Source organism: Pseudophryne corroboree (assembly GCF_028390025.1).
Source record: "Pseudophryne corroboree isolate aPseCor3 chromosome 3 unlocalized genomic scaffold, aPseCor3.hap2 SUPER_3_unloc_19, whole genome shotgun sequence".
NCBI lineage: Eukaryota > Metazoa > Chordata > Amphibia > Anura > Myobatrachidae > Pseudophryne > Pseudophryne corroboree.
Genome location: NW_026967507.1, coordinates 1,337,055 through 1,349,592, shown reverse-complemented (window position 1 = coordinate 1,349,592; position 12,538 = coordinate 1,337,055). Strand labels below are relative to the sequence as shown.

Genomic DNA, 12,538 nt, shown 5'->3' with positions numbered 1-12,538 from the left:
TATAATAGGGGCTGATGGCTCCTGATGTATGAGATACACCAAAGAGTGTGGTGAGGACACTGGTAAGATCTCTGGGCTGGTAACACACAGTGACATGATGTGAGGGGGAGAACAGGAGTATAATAGGGGCTGATGGTTCCTGATGTATGAGATACACCAGAGAGTGTGGGGAGGAGACTGGTCAGATCTCTGGGCTGGTAACACACAGTGACATGATGTGAGGGGGAGAGCAGGAGTATAATAGGGGCTGATGGCTCCTGATGTATGAGATACACCAGAGAGTGTGGGGAGGAGACTGGTCAGATCTCTGGACTGGTAACACACAGTGACATGATGTGAGGGGGAGAGCAGGAGTATAATAGGGGCTGATGGCTCCTGATGTATGAGATACACCAGAGAGTGTGGGGAGGAGACTGGTCAGATCTCTGGACTGGTAACACACAGTGACATGATGTGAGGGGGAGAGCAGGAGTATAATTGGGGCTGATGGCTCCTGATGTATGAGTTACACCAGAGTGTGTGGGGAGGAGACTGGTCAGATCTCTGGGCAGGTGACACACAGTGACGTGAGGGGGAGAGCAGGAGTATAATAGGGGCTGATGTCTCCTCATGTATGAGATACACCAGAGAGTGTGGGGAGGAGACTGGTCAGATCTCTGGGCTGGTAACACACAGTGACATGATGTGAGGGAGAGAGCAGGAGTATAATAGGGGCTGATGGCTCCTGATGTATAAGATACACCAGAGAGTGTGGGGAGGAGACTGGTCAGATCTCTGGACTGGTAACACACAGTGACATGATGTGAGGGAGAGAGCAGGAGTATAATAGGGGCTGATGGCTCCTGATGTATGAGATACACCAAAGAGTGTGGTGAGGACACTGGTAAGATCTCTGGGCTGGTAACACACAGTGACATGATGTGAGGGGGAGAACAGGAGTATAATAGGGGCTGATGGTTCCTGATGTATGAGATACACCAGAGAGTGTGGGGAGGAGACTGGTCAGATCTCTGGGCTGGTAACACACAGTGACATGATGTGGAGAGAGCAGGAGTATAATAGGGGCTGATGGCTCCTGATGTATGAGATACACCAGAGAATGTGGGGAGGAGACTGGTCAGATCTCTGGGCTGGTAACACACAGTGACATGATGTGAGGAGGAGAGCAGGAGTATAATAGGGGCTGATGGCTCCTGATGTATGAGATACACCAGAGAGTGTGAGGAGGAGACTGGTCAGATCTCTGGGCTGGTAACACACAGTGACATGATGTGAGGGGGAGAGCAGGAGTATAATAGGGGCTGATGGCTCCAGATGTATGAGATACACCAGAGAGTGTGGGGAGGAGACTGGTCAGATCTCTGGGCTGGTAACACAGTGACATGATGTGAGGGGGAGAGCAGGAGTATAATAGGGGCTGATGGCTCCTGATGTATGAGATACACCAGAGAGTGTGGGGAGGAGACTGGTCAGATCTCTGGGATGGTAATACACAGTGACATGATGTGAGGCGGATAGCAGGAGTAGAATAGGGGCTGATGGCTCCTGATGTATGAGATACACCAGAGAGTGTGGGGAGGAGACTGGTCAGATCTATGGTCTGGTAACACACAGTGACATGATGTGAGGGGAGAGCAGGAGTATAATAGAGGCTGATGGCTCCTAACTCCCCCCAATGGGTAGATACAGTTCCCTAATTTATACCGACAGTGGAAGGTTTAGGATAAGAGATTGCTATAGTGACTGAACAAGGAGAATATGTGACTCTGTTGTGTAATAAGTGTTTAATACTCACCTGTGCTGGTATCTGTAGGGATCTCCTCCTCCTTACACTGCTGATCACCTCTCACACACGTCTCTTCTTCTCCCTCTATATCTTCTGCCTTTATATCAGTCACATACGTCTCTTCTTCTCCCTCTATATCTTCTGCCTTTATATCAGTCACATACGTCTCTTCTTCTCCCTCTGTATCTTTTGCCTTTATATCAGTCACATACGTCTCTTCTGCTCCCTCTATATCTTCTGCCTTTATATCAGTCACATACGTCTCTTCTTCTCCCTCTATATCTTCTGCCTTTATATCAGTCACATACGTATCTTCTTCTCCCTCTATATCTTCTGCCTTTATATCAGTCACATACGTCTCTTCTTCTCCATCTATATCTTCTGCATTTATATCAGTCACATATGTCTCTTTTTCTCCCTCTATATCTTCTGCCTTTATATCAGTCACATACGTCTCTTCTTCTCCCTCTGTATCTTCTGCCTTTATATCAGTCACATACGTCTCTTCTCCATCTATATCTTCTTCCTTTATATCAGTCACATATGTCTCTTCTTCTCCCTTTATAACTTGTAGCTTTATATCAGACAAGTATTCAGACTAAATAATCCATCAAACAAAAAAAGACACTATAATAATGTTTCATTTCATTAATTGAGGTTAAATATTACAGTATCGGTACACATTATACACGGACAGTGACTTTGGTATATTCGTGAGACCCTAAATCCCACCTACCTGATCCTCCTGTGGGGTCCTGTGATTCTCCTCGGTACAATCCTGGGAATACAGAGGACGGGGACATCTCTCTGGGGTATCTCTGTTACTGGGCCCATCTGTAGGAGACACACAGTGACTGAGTACAGTGTATATATGTGATTATCAGGTGATGTGTGTATATAGGGGGCCCCATACCTGCTCTCCCCTGTACAATACATGATAGTCTCCTCTTACCCAGTGATGTGAGGGGCCGGCGATTCTCCATCATCACGTCCTTGTACAGACCCCTGTGTTCCTCTATATACTCCCCCTCCTGCATGGAGACATAGACAGTGACATCCTGACACCTTATAGGAACCTGACACACACAGTGATACAGTCATCACCCAGGCACGTCCCTTGGTGTTACTGTATAATGTCCCATTCCCAGCAGTCACCTCTCCAGTCATCACCCAGACACATCCCCTGGTGTTACTGTATAATGTCCCATTCCCAGCAGTCACCTCTCCAGTCATCACCCAGACACGTCCCCTGATGTTACTGTATAATGTCCCATTCCCAGCAGTCACCTCTCCAGTCATCACCCAGACACATCCCCTGGTGTTACTGTATAATGTCCCATTCCCAGCAGTCACCTCTCCAGTCATCACCCAGACACATCCCCCGGTGTTACTGTATAATGTCCCATTCCCAGCAGTCACCTCTCCTGTCATCACCCAGACACATCCCCCAGTGTTACTGTATAATGTCCCATTCCCAGCAGTCACCTCTCCAGTCATCTCTCAGACACATCCCCTGGTGTTACTGTATAATGCCCCATTCCCAGCAAACACCTCTCCAGTCATCACCCAGACATGTCCCCTGGTGTTACTGTATAATGTCCCATTCCCAGCAGTCACCTCTCCAGTCATCACCCAGACACATCCCCCGGTGTTACTGTATAATGCCCCATTCCCAGCAGTCACCTCTCCAGTCATCACCCAGACACGTCCCCTGGTGTTATTGTATAATGTCCCATTCCCAGCAGTCACCTCTCCAGTCATCACCCAGACACAACCCCCGGTGTTACTGTATAATGCCCCATTCCCAGCAGTCACCTCTCCAGTCATCACCGAGACACAACCCATGATGTTACTGTATAATGCCCCATTCCCAGCAGTCACCTCTCCAGTCATCACCCAGACACGTCCCCCGGTGTTACTGTATAATGCCCCATTCCCAGCAATCACCTCTCCAATCATCACCGAGACACATCCCCTGGTGTTACTGTATAATACCCCATTACCAGCAGTCACCTCTCCAGTCATCACCCAGATACATCCCCTGGTGTTACTGTATAATGCCCCATTCCCAGCAGTCACCTCTCCAGTCATCACCCAGACACATCCCCTGGTGTTACTGTATAATGCCCCATTCCCAGCAGTCACCTCTCCAGTCATCACCCGTACACGTCCCTTGGTGTTACTGTATAATGTCCCATTCCCAGCAGTCACCTCTCCAGTCATCACCCAGACGCATAGCCTGGTGTTACTGTAAAATATCCCATTCCCAGCAGTTACCTCTCCAGTCATCACCCAGACACATCCCCTGATGTTACTGTATAATGCCCCATTCCAAGCAGTCACCTCTCCAGTCATCACCCAGACACTTTCCCCCCTCCTGGTGTTACTGTATAATGTGCCATTCCCAGGAGTCACCTCTCAGGTCATCACCCAGACACGTCCCCGGTGTTACTGTATAATGCCCCATTCCCAGCGGTCACCTCTCCAGTCATCACACAGACACATCCCCTGGTGTTACTGTATAATGTCCCATTCCCAGCAGTCACCTCTCCAGGCATCACCCAGATACGTCCCCTGGTGTTACTGTATAATGTCCCATTCCCAGCAGTCACCTCTCCAGTCATCACCCAGACACGTCCCCTGGTGTTACTGTATAATGTCCCATTCCCAGCAGTCACCTCTCCAGTCATCACCCAGACACGTCCCCTGGTGTTACTGTATAATGTCCCATTCCCAGCAGTCATCTCTCCAGTCATCACCCAGACACATCCCCCGGTGTTACTGTATAATGCCCGATTCCCAGCAGTCACCTCTCCAGTCATCACCCAGACACATCCCCTGGTGTTACTGTATAATGCCCCATTCCCAGCAGTCACCTCTCCAGTCATCACCCAGACACGTCCCCTGGTGTTACTGTATAATGTACCATTCCCAGTAGTCACCCCTCCAGTCATCACCCAGACACATCCCCCGGCGTTACTGTATAATGTCCCATTCCCAGCAGTCACCTCTCCAGTCATCACCCAGACACATCCCCCGGTGTTACTGTATAATGTCCCATTCCCAGCAGTCACCTCTCCAGTCATCACCCAGACACATCCCCCGGCGTTACTGTATAATATACCATTCCCACAGGATTTACAATGGGGATGTCCCAAAGCAGTTTCCCCTAAGGGAGGGGACATTCCTGATTGGTACGGAGAACTGATCACCCAAAGGCATCCTGGGAGGCGGAGGTATCGAATGAATAAAAACAGAAAGGTGCTGACCAAAGACCACGTGGCTGCTCTGCACAATTGTTCAGCAGATGACCCACGAATGGCCGACCACAATGGTGCCACAGATCTAATAGAGTGGGCCTTGGCAGTATTTGGAACCAGGAGGTCTGCTTCCGTGTATGTCTGAGAAATAATTATTAGAAGCCATCTAGATAATGTCTGCTTGTTAGCAGGCCAGCCTCTTTGGTGAAAGCCGTATAACACAATAGAGTATCTGATCTACGTAGAGATGTGGTTAAATCCACATTAATCTGAAGTGCACGTACCACATCCAGCAAGCGTCATCTGTGGAAGGGGTTGAAGATTGAAAAGCTGGTACTAAAATCTCTTCAGTCATATGAACTTTGGAGACTATTATAGGAAGGAAGCTGAACCTAGTTGTAAGGATGGCTCTGTCCGAATGGACGACCAAAAAGGTGGAGCGACACAATGACGCTCCTAGGTCAGACACTCTGCGGGCAGAGGCAATAGCAAATAGGAAGAGCGTTTCCAATGTCAGCCACTTAAGGTCCACGGTTTCCATAGGTTCACACAGCGGTGCTTGTAAGGCCTGGAGAACTAACGACAAATCCCACAGAGTCACCTGAGTGACAAATGGAGGCTGAATGTGTACAACGCTCTGAAAAAGGTCTTAACATCAGGTAGGTAAGCAATCATTCGATGGAACCCAACTGACAATACAGATACCTTTACCTAGAGGGACGCCATATGGAGGCCTAAGTACAAGCCTGTCTGGAAAAAGGCATCCTTGCTACTCTGAAGGTAGTAGGATTCTAGAACCTGGGGGAACACCACTAAAGGTAAGTGTGCCAAATCCTGTAGTAAATCCTGGCTGAGGTAGGTTTACGAGCCTTGAGCATCATCTGAATGACCGAGCATGAGAAGCCCTTAGATCTTAAGAGGGATGTATCAAAAACCATGCTGTCAAAGACAGACGAGCCAGGTCTGGGTGTAACACGAACCCCAAGTCAGCAGATCTGGCCATAGAGGAAGGTAAAAAGGAGTGTCTATTGAGAGACTCTACAGGTGTGCAAACCAATGTTGCCTCGGCCGGCCTCGAGCTATAAAAGCACTGTGCCTCCTTCCCTCATAAACTTGCAAACTCTCAGAAGGAGCGAGACTGGAGGGAAGATGTATTCCAGGCTGAAACTCCACTGCACTGCCAGAGCATCCATGAATGTGGCTGCGGGATGCCTTGTTCTGTACACAGGCAGCCTGTGGTTGTGATGTGAGGCCATGAGATCTACTTTCAGTAGGCCCCACTTGCGCAGTAGGACCTGAAATACCTCCGGATGTAGAGCCCCCTCACCGGAATGTACATTCTGTCGGTTTAGGAAGTCCGCTTCCCAGTTGAGGACTCCTGGAATGAAGACCGCCAATATAGCTGGAAGATGACGTCACTTGTCTCATGGTGGCCGGCCTCTGCATGCCTCAATGATGGTTGAGGTAGGCTACTGCGGTTGCTTTGTCGGATTGGTGCTGAACAGGTCAACCATGGAGAAGGTCTTGTGCTTGACTGGGACCGCTGACTGGTCACTACTCCCCACCTGCGGAGGCTGGCATCTGGGGTGAGGAGTACCCAATCCAGAAACCAAAACAAAGGGGCAACACTTTTCTAAGTGGGACATCTGTAGCCCCCACAAGTGGGAGAGCTGGACCTCTGTTGACTGAATTGGTCTGGAGTGAAATTGAACGTACTCCACCATGTCGAAGGTGGAGACTATGAACCCCAACACCTGCATGGCTGAGTGGATGGACACTCGCTGGAGTCGAAAAACTTGCACATTCAAGTATGAAGCGCTGTTATCTTATCTGCTGGTAGGAAAATCCTCTGGACATGAGAATATAGGATGGCTCCTAAAATCCCTTGAGAAGGAGACAGGGAGGACTTCTTCCAGTTGATAATCCAGCCGTACGCCTGCAGTAAGGCAATGGTCAGATGGAGATGCTGTTGTAGGACCTGCGGAGACTGTGCTAAAATCAGTACTTAGGTAAGAAAGGGCTCAGACCCCCTGACCCCTAAGATGTGAAGCCGTGACTGCCATAATTTTGGTAAAGACCCCAGGGGTCATGGTCAGTGCAAAGGGCTGAGGGATCACTACATGTAGGTAAGCATCCTGAAAATTCAGAGAGGCCATAAGTCCCCAGGGTCCATTGCCAGGATAATGTAGTGGAGGATTTCCCTGCGAAACCTGAGCGCCCACATATACTTGTTGAGTGCCTTGAGGTTGAGTAGCAGAGGGTTTGTCGTCCGACTTTGCAGCCGTACAGCTGATAGCACAGGATTGTTTGGAGCGAGCTGCCATGGAGGTCGCAGAGCCTTTAGAAGCAAACACTACTGTATCCCAAGCTGCTTCCCTATTGGGATAGTAGTTCCCCAGTAGCATCTGATGGGAGGCTGTCTTCAGGTGCATCCACCCAGCCTTCAATAACTTTAGCTACCTAGGCCGAAGCCATAGCTGGGCATGTAATGGCGCCCGCATGTAAGTAGACCTGAGGAAAGTTTCTATTTTCCTGTCAGTTGCATCCTTGAGGTAGGATAATATTGTAGAGCATCTAACAAGGCGAGCTCCTGACCACACTTGGTTTGTAGTCTTGCAGTTGACAGAATACCAGCCAAACAGCTCCACACTTCTCATGTCTTCTTGGCCAAGACAGGAAGATTTGCAGCTTGCACCATATAAGCATCAACCAAAGGGGGAACCTCCCCTTAGTGCACTCTCCTGCTAGAAGTACAGGGGTATACAGGAGGTGATTAGGGTAGCAGTACAGGGGTATACAGGAGGTGATTAGTGCAGCAGTAAAGGTGTATACAGGTGATTAGGGCAGCAGTACAGGGATATACAGGAGGTGATTAGGGCAGCAGTACAGGGGTATACAGGAGGTGATTAGGGTAGCAGTACAGGGGTATACAGGTGATTAGGGCAGCAGTACAGGGGTATACAGAAGGTGATTATGGCAGCAGTACAGGGGTATACAGAAGGTGATTATGGCAGCAGTACAGGGGTATACAGGAGGTGATTAGGGTATCATTACAGGGGTATACAGGAGGTGATTAGTGCAACAGTAAAGGTGTATACAGGTGATTAGGGCAGCAGTACAGGGGTATACAGGAGGTGATTAGGGCAGCAGTACAGGGGTATACAGAAGGTGATTAGGGTAGCAGTACATGGGTATACAGGAGGTGATTAGGGCAGCAGTACAGGGGTATACATGTGATTAGTGTAGCAGTAAAGGTGTATACAGGTGATTAGGGCAGCAGTACAGGGGTATACAGGAGGTGATTAGGGCAGCAGTACAGGGGTATACAGGAGGTGATTAGGGCAGCAGTACAGGGGTATACAGGTGATTAGGGCAGCAGGACAGGGGTATACAGGAGGTGATTAGGGCAGCAGTACAGGGGTATACAGGGGGTGATTAGGGCAGCAGTACAGGGGTATACAGGAGGTGATTAGGGCAGCAGTACAGGGGTATACAGGAGGTGATGAGGGCAGCAGTACAGTGTTATACAGGTAATTAGGGCAACAGTACAGGGGTATACAGGTGATTAGGGCAGCAGTACAGGGGTATACTAGTGATTAGGGTAGCAGTACAGGGGAATACAGGAGGTGATTAGGGCAGCAGTACAGGGGTATACAGGAGGTGATTAGGGCAGCAGTACAGGGGTATACAGGAGATTAGGGCAGCAGTACAGGGGTATACAGGAGGTGATTAGGGTAGCAGTACAGGGGTATACAGGTGATTAGGGTAGCAGTACAGGGGTATACAGGAGGTGATTAGGGCAGCAGTAGAGGGGTATACAGGTGATTAGGGCAGCAGTACAGGGGTATACAGGTGATTAGGGCAGCAGTACAGTGGTATACAGGTAATTAGGGCAGCACTACAGGGGTATACAGGTGATTAGGGTAGCAGTACAGGGGTATACAGTTGATTAGGGCAGCAGTACAGGGGTATACAGGAGGTGATTAGGGCAGCAGTACAGGGGTATACAAGTGATTAGGGCAGCAGTACAGGGGTATACAGGTGATTAGGGCAGCAGTACAGTGGTATACAGGTACTTAGAGCAGCAATACAGGGGTATACAGGTGATTAGGGTAGCAGTACAGGGTATACAGGAGGTGATTAGGGCAGCAGTACAGCGGTAAACAGGTGATTAGGGCAGCAGTACAGGGGTATACAGGTGATTAGGGCTGCAGTACAGGGGTATACAAGAGGGGATTAGGGCAGCAGTACAGGGGTATACAGGTGATTAGGGCAGCAGTAAAGGGGTATACAGGTGATTAGGGCAGCAGTACAGGGGTATACAGGAGGTGATTAGGGCAGCAGTACAGGGGTAAACAGGTGATTAGGGCAGCAGTACAGGGGTATACAGGTGATTAGGGCAGCAGTACAGGGGTATACAGGAGGGGATTAGGGCAGCAGTACAGGGGTATACAGGTGATTAGGGCAGTAGTACAGGAGGTGATTAGGGTAGCAGTACAGGGGTATACAGGAGGTGATTAGGGCAGCAGTACAGGGGTATACAGGAGGTGATTAGGGCAGCAGTACAGGGGTATATAGGAGGTGATTAGGGCAGCAGTACAGGGGTATACAGGTGATTAGGGCAGCAGTACAGGGGTATACGGGAGGTGATTAGGGCAGCAGTACAGGGGTAAACAGGTGATTAGGGCAGTAGTACAGGAGGTGATTAGGGCAGCAGTACAGGGATATACAGGTGATCAGGGTAGCTGTACAGGGATATACAGGAGGTGATTAGGGTAGCAGTACAGGGGTATACAGGTGATTAGGGAAGCAGTACAGGGGTATACAGGTGATTAGGGCAGCAGTACAGTGGTATACAGGTGATTAGGGCAGCAGTACAGGGGTATACAGGTGATTAGGGCAGCAGTACAGTGGTATACAGGTGATTAGGGCAGCAGTACAGGGGTATACAGGAGGGGATTAGGGCAGCAGTACAGGGGTATACAGGTGATTAGGGCAGTAGTACAGGAGGTGATTAGGGCAGCAGTACAGGGATATACAGGTGATCAGGGTAGCTGTACAGGGATATTCAGGAGGTGATTAGGGTAGCAGTACAGGGGTATACAGGTGATTAGGGCAGCAGTACAGGGGTATACAGGTGATTAGGGCAGCAGTACAGTGGTATACAGGTGATTAGGGCAGCAGTACAGGGGTATACAGGAGGGGATTAGAGCAGCAGTACAGGGGTATACAGGTGATTAGGGCAGTAGTACAGGAGGTGATTAGGGCAGCAGTACAGGGGTATACAGGTGATCAGGGTAGCTGTACAGGGATATACAGAAGGTGATTAGGGTAGCAGTACAGGGGTATACAGGTGATTAGGGCAGCAGTACAGGGGTATACAGGTGATTAGGGCAGCAGTACAGGGGTATACAGGTGATTAGGGCAGCAGTACAGTGGTATACAGGTGATTAGGGCAGCAGTACAGGGGTATACAGGTGATTAGGGCAGCAGTACAGTGGTATACAGGTGATTAGGGCAGCAGTACAGGGGTATACAGGAGGGAATTAGGGCAGCAGTAAAGGGGTATACAGGTGATTAGGGCAGTAGTACAGGAGGTGATTAGGGCAGCAGTACAGGGGTATACAGGTGATCAGGGTAGCTGTACAGGGATATACAGGAGGTGATTGGGGTAGCAGTACAGGGGTATACAGGTGATTAGGGCAGCAGTACAGGGGTATACAGGTGATTAGGGCAGCAGTACAGGGGTATACAGGTGATTAGGGCAGCAGTACAGGGGTATACAGGAGATTAGGGCAGCAGTACAGGGGTATACAGGAGGTGATTAGGGCAGCAGTACAGGGGTAAACAGGTGATTAGGGCAGCAGTACAGGGGTATACAGGAGATTAGGGCAGCAGTACAGGGGTATACAGGAGGTGATTAGGGCAGCAGTACAGGGGTAAACAGGTGATTAGGGCAGCAGTACAGGGGTATACAGGTGATTAGGGCAGCAGTACAGGGGAATACAGGAGGTGATTAGGGTAGCAGTACAGGGGTATACAGTTGATTAGGGCAGCAGTACAGGGGTATACAGGTGATTAGGGCAGCAGTACAGGGGTATACAGGTGATTAGGGCAGCAGTACAGGGAAATACAGGTGATTAGGGCAGCAGTACAGGGATATAGAGAAGGTGATTAGGGCAGCAGTACAGGGGTATACAGTAGGGGATTAGGGCAGCAGTACAGGGGTATACAGTAGGGGATTAGGGCAGCAGTACAGGGGTATACAGGTAATTACGGCAGCAGTACAGGGGAATAGAGGAGGTGATTAGGGTAGCAGTACAGGGGTATACAGGTGATTAGGGCAGCAGTACAGGGGAATACAGGAGGTGATTAGGGTAGAAGTACAGGGGTATACAGGTGATTAGGGCAGCAGTACAGGGGAATAGAGGAGGTGATTAGGGCAGCAGTACAGGGGTATACAGGTGATTAGGGCAGCAGTACAGGGGTATACAGGAGGTGATTAGGGCAGCAGTACAGTGGTATACAGGTGATTAGGGCAGCAGTACAGGGGTATACAGGTGATTAGGGTAGCAGTACAGGGGTATACAGGTGATTAGGGCAGCAGTACAGTGGTATACAGGTGATTAGGGCAGCAGTACAGGGGTATACAGGTGATTAGGGTAGCAGTACAGGGGTATACAGGTGATTAGGGCAGCAGTACAGGGGTATACAGGTGATTAGGGCAGCAGTACAGGGGAATACAGGAGGTGATTAGGGTAGCAGTACAGGGGTATACAGGTGATTAGGGCAGCAGTACAGGGGTATACAGGTGATTAGGGTAGCAGTACAGGGGTATACAGGAGGTGATTAGGGTAGCAGTACAGGGGTATACAGGTGATTAGGGCAGCAGTACAGGGGTGTGACATGTATGTGAGGTATAGGTGTATGTATGATATATGTGTATGTGGAGATATCACCAGTTATCTATGTACATACTCACACCCGCCAGCTACCGCATCCTCTCACCCGGAAACTGTTACAAAGCCGACTTCCGCTCTGTGAGGTACACCAGACTTCCGTTCTGTTTGTTTCACCCGACTTCTGCTCAGTGCGTTCCAACCGACTTCCGCTCAGTGCGTTCCAACCAACGTCCGCTCTGTGCGGTCCAACCGACTTCCGCTGTGCGTTCCACCAGACTTCCGCTCTGTGCGGTCCACTCAACTTCCGCTCTTTGCGTTCCACCCGACTTCCGGCGTTCCACCCGACTTCCGCTATGTGCGTTCCACCATTCTTCCGCTCTGTGCGTTCCAAAGACTGGAATTTTTCTTAGCATCTGGGTGAGGGAGGGGAGAGTGGTTACGGTAAGCGTGGATAGTAGAGGAACTATCCCGCTGGCTTAGCTCCTCCCCCGTGTGTTGTGACTCCTCCCCCAGACGGAAAAGGTCCCTTAGCCCATAAGCCCACTTGATTCTAGCATCTACCGTTACGGTAATGGAGCAGCCTGTGGTAT

General features: G+C 49.8%; 1 protein-coding gene across 1 annotated transcript in view; it reads right to left on the bottom strand.

The window, feature by feature from the left end:
* Positions 1–12,135, bottom strand: part of LOC134983576 (zinc finger protein 271-like) — a 29,177-nt gene extending 17,042 nt beyond the window's left edge. The window contains exons 1-4 of the mRNA XM_063949236.1: positions 12,055–12,135; positions 2,739–2,817; positions 2,523–2,620; positions 1,796–2,384 (exon numbers count right to left, since the gene is read on the bottom strand). Coding sequence (XP_063805306.1) covers positions 1,796–2,384; positions 2,523–2,620; positions 2,739–2,772 — 721 coding nt within the window. The 5' untranslated portion in view covers positions 2,773–2,817; positions 12,055–12,135. The remainder of the gene's footprint in view (positions 1–1,795; positions 2,385–2,522; positions 2,621–2,738; positions 2,818–12,054) is intronic.
* Between the last annotated feature and the right edge of the window lie 403 nt (positions 12,136–12,538).